This window comes from Mesoplodon mirus (genome assembly GCF_964341445.2).
Source record: "Mesoplodon mirus genome assembly, chromosome: 1".
NCBI lineage: Eukaryota > Metazoa > Chordata > Mammalia > Artiodactyla > Ziphiidae > Mesoplodon > Mesoplodon mirus.
Genome location: NC_138976.1, coordinates 71,341,369 through 71,363,608, shown reverse-complemented (window position 1 = coordinate 71,363,608; position 22,240 = coordinate 71,341,369). Strand labels below are relative to the sequence as shown.

Genomic DNA, 22,240 nt, shown 5'->3' with positions numbered 1-22,240 from the left:
GAGCTTGAATGTCAGAATGTAGAGAATATTGGGAGATAATCACAGAAGCTGCCAACCACACAGGCTGACCTTGGCTTAAACAGCAGACATTTATTCCTCATAATTCTAGAGGCTGAAAAGTCTAAGATCAAGGTTCCGGTAGGGTTCAGTTTCTGGTGAGGGCTCTTTTCTTGGCTTGCACGTGACCACCTTCTCACTGTGTCCTTATATGGCAGAGAGAACTGGTGTCTCTTCTTCTTCTTATAAAGGCACCAGCCTATTGGATGAAGGACTCACCCTTATGACCTTATTTAATCTTTATCATCTCTTCACAGGCCTTATCTCCAAATACACTCACATTCAGGGTTAGGGCTTTATCATATGAATTTGGGGGAATGGGCATGGACATTCAGTCTGTAACATACCCTTATTCCATATAGCTCACTGACAGTGACATCAAAGGCTATATTGTGAAGAAAAAAAGTTCTTCCTGGAAGTTAGTGATAGAAATTTAGGAATTCCCTGGCATGTCCCTTGGCTTATCTTAAAAATTAATGATTTGTTTAAATGCTTTTTTGAAGGTTTTATATCTCAGCCTGTAATTCCTTTTGAAGAAATTAAATATTTAAGTTTACCACTCACCTATTGAAATATTATCTCCTTTTCTTGTTCTGAAAGTTGTTTAATGTGAGTTTCGAGATACATCTTCTAGCTGCTGAAAATTGCCTGTATAATCAGAATTTATTAGTACTTTTTCTAGAAAACTTGAGATTTCTTTCTTAATGTGATGTATTGTTTAGGGTAATTTTGGGAGTGTGGAGATGTGCCGGTATGACCCTCTACAAGACAACACTGGAGAGGTGGTGGCTGTGAAGAAGCTCCAGCACAGTACTGAAGAGCACCTCAGAGACTTTGAAAGGGAAATTGAAATCCTTAAATCCTTGCAACATGACAACATTGTAAAGTACAAGGGAGTGTGCTACAGTGCTGGTATGTTGCCCATTGATACTTTTTTGAACTCAGGGTATGTCTTTGACACCCTGGGTAATATTGTAGAAACTTATAATGCCTCCAGATCTGGACTTAAAATATTCCAGTGCCCAGAGAAAGAAGCATTCTGTATGACTGGAGATTGTACTTGGTGTTGGTGGGCTGTAACTACAGGAAGTCCTTGACTACTTGATTGATCATTCTCTTCACTGAGGATGGTGGTTACCATTCTTGCTTAAACTTACCAAGGGAATGTCATTTTTAAAGAAAGAAATTTTCTGTGAAAATATTATTTTTTTTAATTAGATGCTTTTTATTCAGTATAGATGAGGAGAAAGGAAGTTTTCTCATCAGCTTATTTTGGTTTGCATAATGGGTTACAGAAGATTAAAACATAACTATTTTAAAAACTTCTATTCAAATCTTTTTGATTCAAAAAGTCATTGTTCTTGGGCTTCCCTGGTGGCACAGTGGTTGAGAGTCCGCCTGCCAATGCAGGGGACACGGGTTCGTTCCCTGGTCCGGGAGGATCCCACATGCTGCGGAGCAGCTGGGCCCGTGAGCCATGGCCGCTGAGCCTGCATGTCTGGAGCCTGTGTTCCACAACAGGAGAGGCCACAACAGTGAGAGGCCCGCCTACCGCACAAAAAAAAAAAAAAAAAAAAAAGTCATTGCTCTTAACTACTACATCACCTTTAATTTTATAATCAGGTTTTGTCATCTTAGACTCAGATTTTTTTTTTTTAATAATAACTCCAGGACTTCCCTGATGGCACAGTGGTTGAGAATCCACCTGCCAGTGCAGGGGACGTGGGTTCGATACCTGGTCCAGGATGATCCCACATGCTGCGGAGCACCTAAACCCGTTCACCACAACTACTGAGCCTGCGCTTTAGAGTCCGTGAGCCACAACTACTGAGCCCACACGCCACAACTACTGAAGCCTGCACGCCTATAGAGAAAACCCCCATGCAGCAATGAAGACCCAACGCAGCCAAAAAAAAAAAAAAAAAACTCCAGCCACACTTTATTACTATTATTATTATTTATTTTTATTTTTTTAGGTTGCACTGGGTGTTAGTTGCGGCTCCAGGGCTCCTTAGTTGTGGCATGCTAACTCTTAGTTGCAGCATGCATATGGAATCTAGTTCCCTGACCAGGGATCAAACCCAGGCCCCCTGCATTGGGAGTGTGGAATCTTATCCAGTGCACCACAAGGGAAGTCCCTTAGACTCAGATTTTATATATCTTTAAGTCATTTTTATACAGTTGTTTTCTAACAGTTCATCAGTAAAGTATAGCAGAGTAAAATATTATGTTCTCATTTGTGTGTTAATAGGCCGGCGTAATCTAAGATTAATTATGGAATATTTACCATATGGAAGTTTACGAGACTATCTCCAAAAACATAAAGAACGGATAGATCATAAAAAACTTCTTCAGTACACATCTCAGATATGCAAGGTACCTAATATCCTGGCTGTTTGTTGTAGATGAAGAGAATATGTTGAAGTAATTATTAAGAAATCCTCTAAGGTTTTTCTTAGATAATTAAGGGAGTAGAATGATACAAGACTATTTAAATTGTTTATGTTTATAAAGCTAGCTGAAAGAAAAATGTTATTTTATTCATAGGGTATGGAATATCTTGGTACAAAAAGGTATATCCACAGGGATCTAGCAACAAGGAATATATTGGTGGAGAATGAAAACAGAGTAAAAATAGGAGATTTTGGCTTAACCAAAGTGTTGCCACAAGGCAAAGAATACTACAAAGTGAAAGAACCTGGTGAAAGTCCCATATTCTGGTGAGTATATTTTAGTACAGTAAAATGAAGTTTTGGAGCACAAACTTCAAACTTTATTTTTACTATTAATAGTTTGTCATTGGGCTTCCCTGGTGGTGCAGTGGTTGAGAGTCCGTCTGCCGATGCAGGGGACGCGGGTTCGTGCCCTGGTCCAGGAAGATCCTGCGTGCCGCGGAGCGGCTGGGCCCGTGAGCCATGGCCGCTGAGCCTGCGCATCTGGACCCTGTGCTCCGCAGTGGGAGAGGCCACAACAGTGAGAGGCCCGCGTACCGCAAAAAAAAAAAAAAAAAGTTTGTCATTTATATATTTATAGTAATAATCAATGAAGTTATTTCCTATGTTTTCCTCTGGGAATTTTATGGTTTTAGGTCATACATTCAAGTCTTTAATCTATTTTGAGTTAACTTTTGTATGTGGTGTAAAATAGTGGTCTAATTTCATTCTTTTGCACGTGTCTGTCCAGTTTTCCCAACACCATTTATTGAAGAGACTGTCCTTTCTCCATTGTATGTTCTTTGCTCCTTTATTATAATTTAATTGTCCATATATATATGGTTTTATTTCTGGGCTCTCAATTCTGTTTGGTTGATCTGGGTGTCTGTTTTTATGCCAGTACTAACCTGTTTTGATCACTATGGCTTTGTAGCATATCTTGAAATCAGGGATCATGCTACCTCCAGCTTTGTTCTTCTTTCTCAAGGTTGTTCCCTTTCTCAAGGGACCTTCTGCGGTTTCATACAAATTTTAGAATTTGTTCTAGTTCTGTGAAATATGTCATTGGAATTTTGATAAGAATTGCATTAAATCTGTAGATTGCTTTTGGTAGTATGGACATTTTAACAATATTAAGTCTTCCAATCCATGAGCATGGACTGTCTTCCCATTTAATTGTGCCTTCTTTGATTTCTTTTATCAGTGTCTTAAACAGTTTTCACTGTACAGGTCATTCACCTCCTTGGTTGAACTTATTCCTAGATATTTTATTCTTTTTGATACAGTGGTAAATGGGATCGCTTTAATTTCTCTTTCTGTTTGTTTGCTATTAGTGTATAGAAATGTCACTGGCTTGTGTATATTGATTTTTTTTTGGTATCCTGTGACTTTACTGCATTTATTAGTTCTAACAGTTTTTTGTTTTTTGTTTTTCATGGAGTTTTTAGGATTTTCTCTATATAGTATAATGTCATCTGCAAATAGTGAGTTTTACTTCCTCCTTTCCAATTTGGATGCCTTTTCTTTCTTTTCCTTGCTTAATTGCTGTGACTAGAATTTCCAATACTGTGTTGAATAAAAGTGGTGAGAGTGGGCATCCCTGTCCTGTTCCTGATCTTAGAGGAAAGGCTTTCAGGTTTTCATTGTTGAGTATGATGTTAACTGTAGGTTTGTCATATATGGCCTTTATTATGTTGAGGTAGGTTCCCTCTATACCCACTTTGTTGAGAGTTTTTATCATAAATGGGTGTTAGAATTTTATCAGTTGCTTTTTCTGCATCTGTTGAGACAGTCGTATGGTATTTATCCTTCATTTTGTTCATGCAGATGTTGAACCATCCTTACAGCCCTGGAATAAATCCCACTTAATCATGGGATATGATCCTTTTGATGTATTGTTGAATTCAGTTTGCTAATATTTTGTTGAGGATTTTTGCATCTATGTTCATCCAGGTATTGGCCTGTAATTTTTTTTTTTGCAGTGTCCTTGTCTGGTTTTGGTATTAGGGTAATGTTGGCCTCATAACATGTTTAGATGTGTTCCCTCCTCTTCAGTTTTTTGGAAGAATTAAAAAGGAAAAGTATTGAATCTTACTTGGATGTTTGGAAGAATTCATCAGTGAAGCTGTCTGTTTCCTGGACTTGGTGTTTGTTGGGAGTTTTTTGATTACTGACTCAGTCTCCTTACTATTCAGGACTATTCAGGCTTTCTATTTCTGTTTCTTCACGATTCAGTCCTGGTAGATTATATGTTTCTAGGAACTTGTCTGTTCTTTCTAGGTTGTCCACTTTGTTGGCATATAATTGTTTGTAGTATTCTCTTATTATCCTTTGTATTTCTGTGGTATCAGTTGTGACTTGTCCTCTTTCGTTTCTAATTTTATTTATTTGAGCCCTCTCCTTTTTTTTCTTGGTTAGTCTAGCTAAAGGCTTCTTGATTTGTTTATCTTCTCAGAGAACCAGCTCTTGGTTTTATTGATCTGTTCTATTCTATTGTCTTTTTAGTCTCTATTTCTGCCCTCATCTTATTATTTCCTTCCTTCTACTACCTTTGGGCTTTGGTCTTTTTCTAGTTCCTTTAGGTGCAAATTCAGGTTGTTTATTTGAGACTTTATTTGTTTCTTGAGGTAGGCCTGTATTGCTATGAACTTCCTTCCTAGAACCACTTTTGCTGCATTCCATAGATTTTGGTGTGCTTTATTTTTGTTTTTATTTGTCCCTAGGCTTTTTTTCTTTTTTCTCCTTTGATTTCTTCATTGACCCATTAGTTGTTCAGTCACATGTTGTTTAATCTTCATGTTTTTGTGGTTTTCCAGTTTTCTTATTGTGATTCCTAGTTTCGTACCATTATGGTTGGAAAACGTGCTTGATATGATTTCAGTCTTCTTGAATTACTGGGACATATTGTGGGCTAACACATGATCTATCCTGGAGAATGTTCCATGTGCACCTTAGAAAAATGTGTATTCTGCTGCTTCTGGATAGAGTATTCTGAACATATCTGTGAACTCCATCTTATCTAATGTGTCATTTAAGGCCAAATGTTTCCTTTTTGATTGATTTTTTTGTGAATGATCTATCCATTGCTGTAAGTGGGGTGTTAAAATTCCCCTACTATTATTATATTGCTTTTAATTTCTCCCTTTAGGGCCAATAATATTTGCTCTATATATTTTGGTGCTCCTACGTAGTGTGCATATATATTTATAAATGTTTTATCTTCTTGCTGGATTGACCCCTTTATCATTGTATAGTGCCTTTCTTTGTCTTTTATTACAGTCTTTGTTTTAAAGTCTGTTTTATCTGCTGTGAGTATAGCTACACCAGCTTTCTTTTCATTACTTTTTCCTCACATCCAGTCTGTGTGTGTCTTTACTTCTGAAATAAATCTCTACTAGGCAGCATATAGATGGGTCTTGTTTTTTGTTTTTATCTATTCAGCCACTATATGTCTTTATATTGGCTAATTTAGTCCATTTACATTTAAAGTAATTGATATGTATGTACTTATTGCCATTTTGTTTATTGTTTTCTGGCTGTTTTTATAGTTCCTCTCTGTTCCTTTCTTCTTTCTGTCTTCCCTTTGGTTTGCTGGATTTTTTACAGGCCAATACCTGGATGAACATAGATGCAAAAATCCCATGTGGTTTGCTGGATTTTTTTAGTATTATGTTTAGATTCCATTCTCATTTTCTTTTCTGTGTGTACTGTAAGATTTTTCTTTGTGGTTACTGTGGTGTTCACATATAACATTGTATGTATATAGCAGTGTCTTCTAAGTTGATAACAACTTAAAATGTAAAGCAAAGCTTTACATTTTTACTCTCCCCCTGCCACATTTTATATTTTTGATGATGCCTTTTGCATATTCTTATTTTATGCTTCCCTTAAGTAATTAGTGTAATTTGAGTTAACTTTACTACTTTTGTCTTCATACTTGCTTTATAAGTGACTGAGCCACTACCTTTACTATATGTTTTCCGCTGAAATTTTTACTTTCATATATTTTCTTATTATTAATTAGTGCCATTTCTTTTTTAGCCTAGAGAAGTCCCTTTAACATTTCTTGTAAGGCCAGTTTAGTGGTGATGAAATCCTTTAGCTTTTGCTCATTTGTAAAACTCTTCATCTCTTCTTCAGTTCTGATTGATAATTTTGACTGGTAGAATTGATAGAGAATTCTTGGTTGGAAATTTTTTCCTTTCAGCATTTTGAATAGGTCATCCACTTCTTTCTGGCTGATAAAGTTTCTGCTGAAAAATCTGCTGATTTGGGGATTTCCCTTGTACTTAATAAGTAGTGTTTTGGGGGTTTGGGGGGCTTTTTGTTTGTTCGTTTTTGCTGCTTTTAAGATTCTTTATCCTTAACTTTTACCATCTTAATTGTAATGTGTCTTGGTATGGTTCTCTCTGGGTTCATCTTATTTGGAACTTTCTGAAATTCTTAGACCCAGAATGTCTGCTTCCTTCCCCATATTAGGGAAGTTTTCATCCATTACTTCTTCAAATTTTTCTGACCTTTTCTCCCTTTCTCTTTTCCTCTGGGACCCCTATAACATGAATGCTGTTCGCTTGATGTTGTTCCAGAAGTCCCTTAAGGTATATTCACTTTTTAAAATTTTTTTTCATTTTGCAACTGTGTCTGGGTGATTTCTATTTGTTTCATCTTCCAGCTTGCTGATTCGTTCTTCTGCTTCATCAAATCTTCTGTTGAAACCCTCAAGTATATTTTTCAGTTTAGCTATAACTTCTACTTAGTACTTTCTTATATTTTCTACCTCTTTGTTGAAGTTCTTGCTGTGTTTATCCATTCTTCTTCTGAGTTCAGTGAGCATTTTTATGACCATTGCTTTGAACTCTTTGTTGAGTGAGTTGCTTAGCTCCATTTCATTAATGTCTTTTTCTGGCCATTTGTCTTTTTCTTTGGTTTGGAACATATTCCTCTGCCTTCTCATGTTGCATAACTTTCTGTATTTGTCTAAAATTCATTAGGTGAAACGGCTACCTCTTCCAGTCTTGTTCTTGTGTAGGAGATAACACATAGGGCCCAGAAGCACAATCTCCCTGGCCACCAGACCCAGGCACTTAACAGGTGTTCTTCATGTGGACTGTGCACACCTACAAGCTGTGGTGGGGCTGCTGCTATGATGCAGGATGTGTGGGATTTGGGGTGCTCACCTGCTGGTTGTAGTGAGCTGTTGCATAGTGTGGACTGGGTTTGGGGCACTTGCTCATCCCAGTTATGGTGCAGCTACTGTGTGGGGAGGGTGGGGTATCGTGTGTTTGTCCAGCCCAATTGTGGTGTGACATCTGCACTGGGTAGGCAGGGCACTCAGGGTGCTCGCTTTGGCTCAGCTGTGGTTCAGGGTGGGAGGAGCACACCCACTGGTGCTAGGAGGCTAGAAGAAGGGCACCAAAAATAGTGCCCACTAGCTATATCACCAGCAAGTTAGAATGAGGTTGCAAAGATGTCATCTACCAGTGCTTTTGTCTCCAGAGAAAGTCCCATTAGGTTCCTGCCTCTCTAGCACCTGCTCTAAGATCAGTAAGTAGGTCTCCCTCACTTATGGTGTAGGTGTTTTCACACTGTTGCTTTTGTGCTGTTTCTCAGGGTAGGTGGGTCTGTGTGAGCTCTTTAAGAGCGGGTTCTTTGTTCCCTACAGTTATGTGGTTCTCCTGGACTTAATCCCCATTGATTTTCAAAAACAGATGTTTTAGGGGCTTGTGTCCCCAGTGCTGCACTCAAGGGTTGAGGTACGTGATTTGGAGCTCAATCCCTTTACTCCCTTTTTTTTTTTACTCCAAAAAGTTATATATTTTTGTGATCCTTCTGATTTGCTCCTGGGATGGGGTCCTGGGTGGGACTGTCTCTCTGCCTCTCCTGCCTGTTTCAATGAGTCTCTTTTATCTTTTGTTGTGGAGGTGCTGTTCATCTAGTTATCAGATACTTTTCAGAGGAAAATTACTTCATGTGTAGCTGTAAATTTGATGTGTCTGTGGGAGGAGGTGAGCTCAGAGTCTTCTTAGGCTGCTATCTTGAACCCCTTACACAGGAGAATGATTTATAATGGCATTGTGAATGTGTTTTAAAGAAGACTGCTTATGTTTTAGAGATGCATACTGGGAACGTTATGGTATGAAATATGGTTGAAATACTGTCATATCCAGAACTCATTTCATATAAATACTGTTGTGTGCAGGTGGGGAGTAGTAGATAAAACAAGGTGGGCAATGAATTTAGCTAAGTGACAGGTACATGGTTGTTCATTGTTCTCTAATTTGTGTATGTTTGAAGTTTTTTATAATACTAAAAACATTTTAAAGGAATATCCTGATGATAATTATGAGCATTAGCATTATCTAATTATTTTTAGGGTTTAAGTGAAACTAGAAAATAAGACTTTTCTAAACTTGACTGTCAATATTTTGGTCATGTCCCCAGTGATACATGAATTTCATTCTGTTTTTTCAGAATGAGAAATTAGAGAAGTTAAATGGAATTAACTAGCAATCCATAATGATTAGTTATATGGATTTCCAGTGATTTTGGCATACTTAGTGAATACAATTTAATAAATACTTATTAAGCATCTACTTATGAAGCACCTACTGTGTTCCAAACACCATACAAGGAAATTGGAATAAGAATATAGGATCAGCATCAGAAAAAAGAGAACTGTCCCTTACAAGGAAGGCTGAACTAAATGGAAAAGTTTGATACAGCGTGGAAATTCAACTGACAGGTTCACTATCCATAATCCTTTACCTTTAAGGTCTCTTACTTTAGGAAAAATCAAATGTGTAATCCAGTCATTGCAATGCAGTATGTAAGTGCAATAATGAAGAAGATGATGCAAAAACATTAGAGTGCAGTAATTCTGCTGAGGGTTTAAATTAATCAGAGAAAACCACAACTAAAAGATGGCATTTCAACTATTGATTAATAGTTCACCAGATGGACAAGAGGAAGGGTATTCCATGAGGAGGATGACTAGAACAACAGGATAAGCAGGGTTGTAAGTGAATGGTGTTACCACAGAACAAACGGAATAATACTGAGTTCTGTGTGCCATGTTAGTGCATTCAGACATTATTCATTAGACAGTGTGCAGGTGGGATATTAGAGGCTTTATCCAGGGGATAATGGTGAGATTCATATTTTAGGAAGATAGCTCCACTTTTGGTGGAGAACAGCAGTTCTCAAAGTTTGGGGACCTCTGGTACACCCTTTAGGGAGTCTGTGAGATCAAAAGTATTTTTATAATAATACTAAGATGTTATTCCCCTTTTTCACTCTCATTTTACACATACAATGGAATACTACTCAGCCTTAAAAAATAATGAAATTTTGCCATTTGCAGCAACATGGATGGATTTAGAGGGTATTGTGCTGAGTGAAATAAGTCAGAGAAAGACATACTGTATGACACCACTTATATGTAGAATCTAAAAAATACAACAAACTAGTGAACATAACAAAAAAAGAAGCAGACTCACAGATATAGATAACAAACTAGTGGTTACCAGTAGGGAGGGGCAATATAGGGATGGAGGAATGGGAGGTACAAACCATTGGGTATAAGATAGGCCAGCAGTCCCCAACCTTTTTGGCACCAGGGACCGATTTCATGGAAGACAGTTCTTCCACGGTGGGGGGAGGGCAGTGGATGGTTCAGGTGGTAATGGGAGCAATGGTGGGGATGGTTCAGGCAGTAACGCTAGTGATGGGGAATAATGGGGAGCGGCAGATGAAGCTTCACTCGCTCACCTGCCGCTCACCTCCTGCTGTGTGGCCCGGTTCCTAATAGGCTGCGGACCAGTACTGGTCTGCAGCCCGGGAGTTAGGGCCCTTTGAGATAGGCTACCAGGATGTATTGTTCAACGTGGGGAGTATAGCCAGTATTTTGTAATAACTGTAAATGAAGTATAACCTTTAAAAATTGTATAAAAATTTTTTAAAAAAACCACTCACAGAAAATGTCTTCTATTAAACCAACATTAAAGAAACTTACAAAAATGTAAAACATACTACTCTAAATACAAAATTTTTTGTTTTGGAAAATAGTTATTTTTTTATAAAAAATGTTATTTATGATAACATTACTGGGTTTATACTTTTACATTTCCTTAATTTTGAAATCTAATATGGTAAATATTGGTAAATACAACCCACATAAACGAAAGCTTTGGGGGCACTTCAATAACTTTTAAGAGTATAGGGGACTTCAAACCAAAAGTTTTGAGAACTAGAGGTATAGAGGGTACATTATATTAAGAAGAGGCTAACAGCAGAGAGAAGACTAGTTAGGCAACTTTTGCAGGAATCTAGGTCATTGATTTTCAAACCCGTTGTGCATATATACCCATTGAAAGAATTATCAAAAGCTGTATTCTTTCTGGCACATGTTTAAATTGATAGCTAATTTTTTCCTTTGTAAATTTAGATGGTTGTAAATAATGTATTTTATAAAGTATTGTAAATAATGACATTGAAGTATGGTACATCAATCTTTTAGATGTATACAAGGAAATCCAGACAACACAGCAATTTGATACCCATTGTCACCCACTTAAAAATGTATAGGAACAGACTTTCTTCTTGATAGAAACTTTGCATTATTCCTTTTTCTTCTTAAAATTATATTTCCACTTCCCATCTCAAAATTTTGTATAATGTATTATATTTTGTACTTGGAAAACCTTTTGATTACCTATCTCCGTTGTAACCAAAATACATATATAAATTTAAATTAATTTTAAAATTTCCTATGACCACAAAAAAAGTATTCACCTTTTTCTTCCAGATTAAGTTATCATTGAAGTTACTGCCAGGATGCAATTTCCAAAGCAATATAAATGAATTACTAATTTGGATAATTCTTTAAAATTTTTTATTGGAGACATTTCTTTAAAAAAATTTTTTTAAACATCTTTATTGGAGTATAATTGCTTTAGAGTGGTGTGTTAGTTTCTGCTTTATAACAAAGTGAATCAGCTATACGTATACATATATCCCCATATCCCTCCCTCTTGCGTTGGAGACATTTCTTAATAAATGGAGCTTTTCTTCCCCCTCCAACTAGTCCATATATCCTTAGATAAATATTATTTACTTCTATAATGGGACCAGATTCAACATAAATTCTAATTTTATTTCTGTATTTGTAAACATGGAGAAAACTCTTTTGTTTAAATAAGGAGATGGGAAAGGAAGGAGTTTTGTCATAACAATGTCACTCATTTCTGTGACTCCTTCTGATACGTACGTAGCAAAACAGTATATAGTGATCTACCAGTAAAATTTGTTAGCTGGCAATTTCTTTAGATCCATTCTTTTTTCAGTTTCATTGAAAACGAAGAATTAAACCCACTTGATTTTCAAAAGTGGATTTACTACCCAAACATTAGAGTCATTCATTTTCTGTTTCTGGGAAGTATACCAAAAATCTTTTAAAATTAGTTCAAATTATGATATTACTCTCATTTAGAGGCATCTTGTTTAAACTGATATATTCATAAAACAGAATGGGCTTCCCTGGTGGCGCAGTGGTTGAGAGTCCACCTGCCGATGCAGAGAACACGGGTTCGTGCCCCGGTCCGGGAAGATCCAACATGCCGCGGAGCGGCTAGGCCCGTGAGCCATGGCCGCTGAGCCTGCGCATCCGGAGCCTGTGCTCCGCAATGGGAGAGGCCACAACAGTGAGAGGCCCGCGTATCGCAAAAAAACAAAAAAAAACCACGATAAAACAGAATATTGTTAGTTTCAGTAAGGTAGTTTTAAATAACATCTTTTATCACGTTTTAAATATGTGATTTAAATATGGCAAACCCTTGCATTGCCTCTAAGATTGAGTCACTTAATGAAGAGTGTCCTTCATTACAATCTGTTTGACAATGCCAGGCCTCATAAACAAATACACTTAATTTCCAGCAGAAAAGGTCTTACTTCATTTTCAATTCAAGTAAGTATATTAATGTTATGAAATATTATTTTAAAAAACAGATATAAATTGCAGAACACATGTGCCAGAGGCATGTTTACAGTGAAGCTAACAAAGCATATCCACCAGAGTGCCTTCCTTGCGAGATTCCTTCTTTTCTAGTTTTAAATATTCGCTTTCACACCTCATTTTATATGCTTTGTCATAAAGAAAGCCCCTAAAACTTTGGGCCCAGTATTTCTCCCTGCATATCTGGAAAGATTAACCACACGGGCAGTCAGGATAAGCTTAAGATGATATATATCTAATATAATTAATTTCATAATTAAGTTATGAGAATAAGATAAACCACTTCTCATTACTTAATTTCTAATAAATAATACAGAATAAAATATAGTTAAGATTATAATTTATGAAGTAAGGCGTATGGTAAAAGACCTGTTATTCCTTCAGTAAATGTTTTGGGGAGATTGAACTCTGATGTTTGACTTTGGGGAATCACTAATAAGCTTGTATAAAAATCAGAAAGAACATTTTCATCATGGTCAAAATTTTCTTATATATTTAATGAAAAAAGAAAGAAAGCTATATACTGCTAAAAACTAATCAGATGGAGAGTTGACATATAGTTTTATTTTTATATTAGCAAGTAAAAATATTAAATGTTTTATATAATGAAATGAGGTTAACTAATTTTTATATAAGTATTTCAGAATGAGTTGATAGAATAGATTTTAGCTAACTTACTGAATAACAAACACTAAATCTGTAGTCTGAAAGAAATCACATAATTTTTATCCATAGGATTTAGCCATCATATCTTTAAAAAAATACAGTTTCACTTAAAAGAATCATTGTCTTCTATATTGCTTTTATTCAAAAGTGCTCTTTGTTTAGCTAACAGCCTGTCCTGTGGGTTGGTATTAAGAAGAACTGCGGGGAAAATGCTTCTGCTAACGTATTTTTTAAAATTGTTCAGGCAGGGTTTTGGACTCATGGAGAATCCTTATACTGTTCTTGCTATAGAGCCCCTTGGAAAATCTTTGTACATCCTTGGGCTTACTCTTCACCTGGTTTGAAGATCTCTGTACTAGTCATGAGATAAGGATCTAACCTAAGACTGTAATAGCAGTATTAGTTAGGAGACTGATTTGAGACATTTTTAAGACATACTTTAAAGGGACTTAGTGGCTCAGTAGACTTGGGAGTGAAAGATGAGTCAAAAATAATTCTTAAGATTTCCAGTTTGGGGAGTTAGATAGATTGTGATACCATTCATTGCAGAGAGAAAATAAAATAATCAGCAAGTGTTAGAGAGGTGGGGATGGAGTTCTTTTTGCCTGTGTGGAACTTTAATATGGAAATGTTCAATAAGTCTGAAACACAAAAGAAAGGTCAAAGATAGGGTGGTTATAAATTTGGGAGACTGTAGTATATAAGTGAATGATACTACCTAAGGGAAATTTTTTTACAGAGAGGAAGAGATCTGGTGATGGAACCTTCGGGGAAAGGTTAACACAGGAAATGAACCTCTCCACAAAAGCAGAATAGAAAGAAAACAGTTTCATTACTGAATAAGCAGTAATCCAGAAAGTAATGTGCATCATAAGCAATCTGCTAAGAGATTACAAAAACAGAAAGAAATCTCACCCTTTTATAAAATGGCCAAACAGATTCAACCCGTTACATACATGTTCTCAGGATAAACAATAACTAGTCCTCAAGTAAGAGGACTTGACAGCACCATCTGTCACACATTGTTCATCCTAAATTCACTTAGTAATAGGAGTGCCCATCTGTGTTAGCTAATTGGCTTTACCCAAAAGAAAAATAAACTTCTCATATCTTTATGATAGGAGATAGTTTTGCAACTTGAAGGATGCACCTGCCCAAGTTAGGATCCTGCCCTACCATTGAAACTGGGAGGTAAGGGCATGATAATCCTTAATGATTACATTCCAAAGAGGTGGTTCCCAGGTTCTTGAGAAAGACATTGCTGTATGTAAACCTGGCAAGAGGCTTTTAAGCAAAAGCTTTTAAAGAGATTTTTACATAAATTTCAGAGACAGAGAATTCACAATTGTAAATTTTCTAAAGTAAATGCTCTAAGAAAAGAGGAGAGTCATTTCTCTCCTTTTCCACACGGACAATCTTTTTTTTTTTTACTTTGTATTTATCCTTACATAAGTAATGGGAAAGAGAAAAACAGCCTTGGAGATGAAGGGGGAAACTACAAAGAGTGCCTTCATGAAAGCCAAAGCAAGAGAATATTTTTCAAGGGTTGAGGGAGTAGTACTGTCTTCAGGGAGGTTATATTCCATTTGTGGGATAAAACTAGCATATTATTTTAAAATAACATAAATATGTAACTTTTTTAAAAGACTAAATATAAAAAGAATATAACATTACATGGTTAATTGTATAGTATAGACTACAAGTACTTTAGAATTTCAGTAGCATGAGGTCATTATGACCTTAAGTAGTCAGAGGAGGATTTCTGGAAGTTAGATTTTGAAGGAGAGGTTCATTTTATGTAATTCATATTTTAAATCTCAGTCTAAAACAGATCTCCATTACAATTCTCTATAATAGGATAAATTTAGCAATGGTACCATGATATTCATAATCCATTGGCCAAAATTCTCAGTTGGGTAGTGTTGATACTTGAGTAGAGGATGACACCATTTTCCCCTATGACTTTCTATTTTCTGTGCTCCCTCTCATAATCACCCCCTTTCAGATGAACAGGTTATTTCTTTTATATGTTAGTAGCTTCAAGTCTTCTCCAGCTTAAAAGGCACTTTTTCTCTAGGATTCTTATCTGGATTCATTTTAAGCTTAACTTGGAAAGATCAGCTTTTTTTCAGTTCTTGGAAGGTACTTTGCAGTTAACCCTGATGTTACTGAGACAAAAATTAATTTTTTTGGATTTTAGTTACCTTTGTGTTTTGGAGGTTCCCAAGACCACCCTCAGGTTTGATGATTCACTAGAAGGACTCATAGGACTCAGCATACAGCCATAAGCATGGCTATGACTCATTATAGGGAAACGATGCAAAGCAAAATCAGCAAAGGGAAAAGGCGTCTGGGGGAACACCTGGAAGAAACCAAGGACAAGTTTCTAAGTGTCCTCTCCGAGTAAAGTCATATGGGACACACTTAATTCCCCCAGCAATAAATTGTGATAACATGTGTGAAATGTCATCTACTAAGGAAGCTCATTAGAGACTCAGTGCCCACAGTTTTTATTGGGACTGGCCATGTAGACATTCTTTGCCTGGCACATTACTAAGATTCTAGACTCATTTGTTTGCAGAAATGGTTTAGGTACAGTGAGCCACTTTTATTATCGTTTAGGGAATTGTGGAAACCCTCCTGAAATCTAAGATCCCAGGTACCAGTCAAGTGTCAATATTGCAAACAGACCTTTTTGAAGATGGCAGCCTCAGGCCTGCTGTGTTAACCCTTTTCTCTACAGCTTTTTTTTTTTTAATCCAATGATTTGCAGATAAAATCAAGAATTGACACATCAAGTAACTGTCTTTTAAATATACTACAGGTATGCGCCAGAATCACTGACAGAGAGCAAGTTTTCTGTGGCCTCAGATGTTTGGAGCTTTGGAGTGGTTCTGTATGAACTTTTCACATATATTGAGAAGAGTAAAAGCCCACCAGCGGTCAGTGTGCTTTTTATTTACTCTCAAGGTTTTTTTTTAACATGAGAAAAGCTTTTTCCAAAGAATAATAGTAAGCTTAGGGTTATTTTAGAGCTCCTATTGCTTATTTGTAAGACAGCAACCAACAAAATAATCCCAAACTTACTCATTAAATTAACTTGATGTTTTAAAAAGTGGGGATTGGAGTACTATTTAGTATATTCTCTTAATATTATCTTCAGTAAATTCTATTCATTCCAGGAATTATTGCAAAAGTTAAACCTTTTAAAGTAATATTTTTTCTGCTCATTGTATAATTTTAATATAGGAAAGTATAAAAAAGAAAATAAAAATAATATCTAATTCAACTACTCAGAAATAACCACTTTAATACTGTGGTATGTTTTCTTACAGGCTTCTTTTAAGTTTATATGTAAAAGCAAAATTTTATTAAAAAGATTTATAACAGGTCATACTGTACAGTTTGCTATCCTGCTTTTTCATTACATATTATAGCATGGATATTTTCCTATATTAGTAAACATTTACTGCAAATATGACTTCTAATTCCTTGGTAGCATTTCATCATAAGGATATAATTTCTGGACAATTATTTTCCATTTTTCAGTCTTTTAAGTAACACTTCATTGAACATAGTGCACATCCTTATATATATTTATGTTCATCTCTGGTTGTCATCTTAGAGAGTAAAGGTATAATTATAGGTGAAATGTTACAAACTCTTTTATAGGATTTTCATTATTTCAAAATGCTTTCCAGGAAAGCTGTACCAGATTAGACTCTCAGTAGCTGTGCATAGGGGTATACGTTTTATCATTTGCCAGTGTTGACTATTATATTTCTACACAGTTTTGCCAAATTGATGGGAGAGAAGTTGTACCTATTTGATTTTAATTTGCATTTCTGCTATTAGTGTGATTGAATACATATTTATTGGGTGTTTGGGGTGAGTCTGTGTGTGTGTGCATTGTATCCTCATGTACTTTGCCCATTTATATATTCGTAATTTTTCTTACCAGTATATAAGAGCTCTCTATGTTTAAATAAAAGATGTGTTCATTGTAAATACTTCTCTAGCTTATGGTTCAGACTTTAATTTTATGAATTTTAAACATAGAACTTTTTCTTTCTGTTGCATTTATGCTTAAATATTCATTCTGTATTTTCTTTTTATTATGTCTTCTTTTACATTCAACTTCTTTATTTCAGCTGAAATGTAATATGATGTGTTAAAACAAAGTAAGTGTTTTTAGTTCACTGGTTTTGAACCCTTTTCAGGGAATTTGTGCTGAGTATGTTACAGTTATGGAAATGGCATTATAGACGTTGCACATTTAACAATCTTTTCTGAACTGTGACTGAAAACAAAGTTTTTGAAGTTAAAATAGTCTGTTTTTAAAATGTTTCAAGGTAAGGAAACATACAGGATTTTTCCCATTTACTGGAAGAAGTTGAGAAAGAATTCTGATTCAAATTAAATGTACCAAAAATGTGTCATTGAAAAGTGGGTTTGTGTTTCAGGAATTTATGCGTATGATTGGCAATGACAAACAAGGACAGATGATTGTGTTTCATTTGATAGAACTCCTGAAGAATAATGGAAGATTACCAAGACCAGATGGATGCCCAGATGAGGTAACAAGAAAATTTTTTTATCCACAGTAATCATGCATTTTCTTTCTCTCTTTACCCAAGGATTTCAGGTCAGTTTATGTAATTTAATTTGCTGAGGTTGTAGAAAAATAGCATAATCTTGACTGTGGATATAGGTATATCCATGACACATGCCTGTACAGGCAAATTAAGTGGGAGTTCTGAATTTATGTCTTCACCAATTAAAAGATGGCACTTTGTGTTCATTGTAATTTTGGTTTATTTTCCCTTTTACAGATTTATGTAATCATGACAGAATGCTGGAACAATAATGTAAACCAACGCCCCTCTTTCAGAGACCTAGCTCTTCGAGTTGATCAAATAAGAGACAGCATGGCTGGATGAAAGAAATAAACTTCACTCTGAGACCAAAATAGACTTACAGAACAAAGTGTTGTATTTCACATTACTGTGGACTGTTATTACATATATCATTATTATGTATATCATGACTTTAGCCAGCAAAAGTGTGGAAATATCTGCTCAGAGCTTTCAAAAGTTTAGTGAGTTTTTCTTCATGAGGACACCAGCCAAAGACACTGATGAAAAGTCCTTAGCAAAGAGTTTTGTAAAAAGTTTTGTGAACCGAATCAGTCAGTTAATATCACCTTTCTTTGGCAAAAGAAGAAACTTAGACTTTTTTCAACTCAGAATTATGAGAGATGAAAAAATTGTAAATGTTAAATATGCACAGAATACGTATGTACAGTTTTTAACACAGTGAATGTATAATACCTTGGCATCTTGTGTGATGTTTTACACAAGGGCTGGTATTCATAAATAATGTTTTCTAATTTTTCCATAGTTGATCTATAATAACTTCACTGTACAAATTAAGATGCTCAGATAATTGAATAAGCACCTTTGTGTCCTTGTTCATCTATATCACTGGCCAGCAATATAAGCAGGTGTATACTTTTAACTTGTTGTTCTATGTACTGTAAATATTTTTCAAAGCAAAGGGAACAAATGTTTAGTTTTATTTGTATAAGGAACTTCCCTGACTCTAAAGAATACATTTTGAAATGGAACAAGTTTACAAAGATATAACACAATCTATTTTCTTATTTCTCTCCCTTGTATCTGTTTGTGGTGAGTGTGTTTTTTAAATAGAACTATCTCCAGGTTTTTCTCAGACTACAGTGAACAGTTTTAAAATTTTGAGATGATGAATGCCAGGAATATTGTCATCCCTTGAGCTACTGGCTGCCAATAAGGCTCTTCAACCCCTGGGACCTATAGTCATGGATTAAATTTAAGTGTAAGCCATAAAATAGATTGTTTTTACTATATATAAGCCTATTAAGATGCACAATGGGTTAGGAATTTTTTTCTAAAGAATGTATATTTTAGGGATTTCAGAAATCTATTGCCGTTATAAAAGAGATTTTCTTTTGTTAGATTCTTACAAGGGAGAAATGAGAGTAAATTGGTAAAATTAAAAAAAAGTATGCTTGTTAATTTTATTCAAGAATGCCAGTAGAAAATTCATAATGTCTTGAAGAAAAATCAGCATTTTTCAACTGAGTATACAGGGTCGTTTGTTACTGTTGTTGTTTGTTTTAGTGCTACTCCATTTTAGACACGATACCTAAAATATGGTGGAGTTTTTTGTCTGTGTGTTATTTATACAAAGTTTAAAATACTTGGCATTTTGGTTAAAAAGAAAATAGCTTCTTTATTTTCAGTGCTATATGTATTTTTTTTTAACTTAAGACTTTTGATTATCTTTCTAATTTTTGGAGCTGGTTTTAAAATGAATATTATATAAGAAAAAAATGCCTCACATACAAAGTTTGAGTTTTTTGTTGGAAGGAAAGGGAAGAAATGCTTTTTATGCTATCTTTTTTTTTTTTTTTTTTTGCGGTACGCGGGCCTCTCCCCGCCGTGGCCTCTCCCGTTGCGGAGCACGGGCTCCGGGCGCGCAGGCTCAGCAGCCATGGCTGACGGGCCCAGCCGCTCCGCGGCATGTGGGATCCTCCCGGGCCGGGGCACAAACCCCTGTCCCCTGCCACCAGGGAAGCCCCTATGCTGTCTTTAAAGCATTTTACCAAATAGTAGTTACACCAAATCCACAAATCATCTAAAATGATAATATATTAGATTTTAAAAGATTTCTAGTAAACATTATATTTTGATGAAAGTTGAATATAATTTTTGTTTAATTTGTAAAGACTCCTCCAGGATCTGTGTATGTAATTCATTTAAGAGATTTTCTGTTCTGCTACTTTTCATGTCAAAAGTAGCATATCATATAATATGTTTGATTGCAGATTTTTGTACTAAAACTTAAGTACCTAAAAGTAGATTTTTAAAGCTTGATAACATTTTGTTTATAAAAACAAGGATGTTAACTAGGTTTCTTTTTTTAAAGTTTTTCTTTTAATGTTTCCATTTTTAGTTTTAGGAGAAAAACCCCACATAAACATCTTAAGATTTTAGAATGAAATGACTGCCTTATTGTAAAATTCTAAGTTTTCAAGAAAATTATTATTTATTGAGGGTTTGTGATGTTTTAAATTTTGATTCTGACCATACATAAAAGGAAATTAACCATGCAGCTGTTTAGTTGGTTCTGCACAAGACACAGGTAAGTCAGTACTGTACCCGTTAATGCCAAAATGTTTCTTCAAAGTAATACTCTTCATAAATGACGGTAAAGATTTTCTTAAAATTCTGCAATTCTGTAAATATTCCAGTATTTTAAGTTACACAGTCTTTATATAAATAATTCCCTATATCCATGGCTACTTGCTTTGGGAAATAGTCACTTTTTCATGTTATTTATATATGCTGCCAGTAGCACTATAATTTGCTATGGAAGAGTGCTTTCTGTAAAGAAAAAAGTGCTTTCTTTAAAGAAAAGCACTCTTTCTATGGAAGAGTGCTTTTCTTTAAAGCAGAACCCAAGACTTCTGCTTTAAAGTCAAGTGAAATTTTTATCAAAACCATAACTCCTGATATTTAAATTTTATTTAAAGAGTTTTGTTATAGAGTAGACTTTAGAAAATACCTATAGTTCTATACCTGGGGAGCCATTCTCTTTGGGGTGACATGATGTGGTCACATTGAGACTGTATTATTTTCTTCATTGTGCCTTTAGCATGTTCCCACAAAACTAAAATACTCATGTAATAAATATTCAGAAGTTATTTTCTTTTGTATTGTCACCTAACCAAGGAACTGCAGGTACACACACTGATTTAGGGATGTGCAGAGAAAGACTTTTATAAAGTAAACTTACCTTTCAGTTTAAAAGAAGTGCTTCCTAAGAGTGCTATCAACTACTTTGTGCTGTTTATGAACACTGCTATATCCACCCTAGGTCTGGTATGTAAATTATTTCTAATGAAAGTTTCTCTAATTTTCCAGTACAACTTACTAAAGATCTTTAATCTCCTATATTAGAATAAATAATAACAGTAAGTCAGCAGAATTATCCAAACAAAAGACTGGGTTATATGAGATAATCTTCATTTTATTTAAGAAAAAAAAAGTATAAATATCAGAAAATACTTTATATTGACACCTTGATTTGGGTTGGTTGTACTTAATTTCAAGATAACTAGCTGCTAACTGTTTTATGATACTGACAGTAACATTAGAGAGATTTCAGAATGACAGAGAATTTTTAAACTGTCACATTAATCAAATGCATATAATATGCATATCACATTATATACCTAAATATTAAAATTACCAATTTTACTTTTTTTTTTTTTTTTTTTCCCGGTACACGGGCCTCTCACTGCTGTGGCCTCTCCTGTTGCGGAACACAGGCTCCGGACACGCAGGCTCAGCAGCCATGGCTTACAGGCCCAGCTGCCCTGCGGCATGTGGGATACTCCCGGACCGGGGCATGAACCCGTGTCCCCCGCACCGGCAGGCGGACTCTCAACCACTGCACCACCAGGGAAGCCCTTGTTTTACTTTATTACAGTATGTTCTTCATAGGTTAAGAAATTAACTTCTACTGTGCTTATGCTAGATGTTATTGCTTAGTGCAGGCCCTAAATATTGTTCTTTTCCAGTCTTACAAATTTATAAGGAAAATCCTTATCTCCAACTGAAACACCAATCATTATTAATATGTTTTTTAAAGTTTTTAATTATCATTTTCCATTATAAGGCCTTTCCTTGCATAGCAAATTGCTTAACATCTTATTTTGAACTGGAACAGATATATAAAATGAGATCATTAAAAGAGCTTCTAGGAGTCCTTGTTCCAGTTATCCATATTCTTAGTTTTTGTGAATATGTGTTATGTTTTTAATACCTGTACTAGGAAGCACTCCTATAGATGCTATTTATTGGGGTCAAGCAAGTCAACTTTGAGCAGTGTGAACAGACAGTAGCATAGCTTTTAAGTCTGACAACAGGTAAATAGCATTAATAAACAGAGGTGGTAAGGAAAAGGCATATAGCAGGATTTTATAGAGACAGCAGGCAGCTGGAAAGGCAACTTAACAGTTGCAGATGAT

The 22,240-nt window shown here is 35.4% G+C and overlaps 1 protein-coding gene across 4 annotated transcripts in view; it reads left to right on the top strand.

Moving 5' to 3' along the window:
• Positions 1-20,911, top strand: part of JAK2 (Janus kinase 2) — a 252,887-nt gene extending 231,976 nt beyond the window's left edge. For all 4 annotated transcript variants that reach the window (XM_082605232.1, XM_082605231.1, XM_082605229.1 and 1 more), the window contains 6 exons: positions 780-969; positions 2,309-2,433; positions 2,605-2,777; positions 15,989-16,106; positions 17,628-17,741; positions 17,997-20,911. In XM_082605232.1, the coding sequence (XP_082461358.1) occupies positions 780-969; positions 2,309-2,433; positions 2,605-2,777; positions 15,989-16,106; positions 17,628-17,741; positions 17,997-18,104 (828 nt within the window). In that variant the 3' untranslated portion in view covers positions 18,105-20,911. The remainder of the gene's footprint in view (positions 1-779; positions 970-2,308; positions 2,434-2,604; positions 2,778-15,988; positions 16,107-17,627; positions 17,742-17,996) is intronic.
• Positions 20,912-22,240: the final 1,329 nt, after the last annotated feature.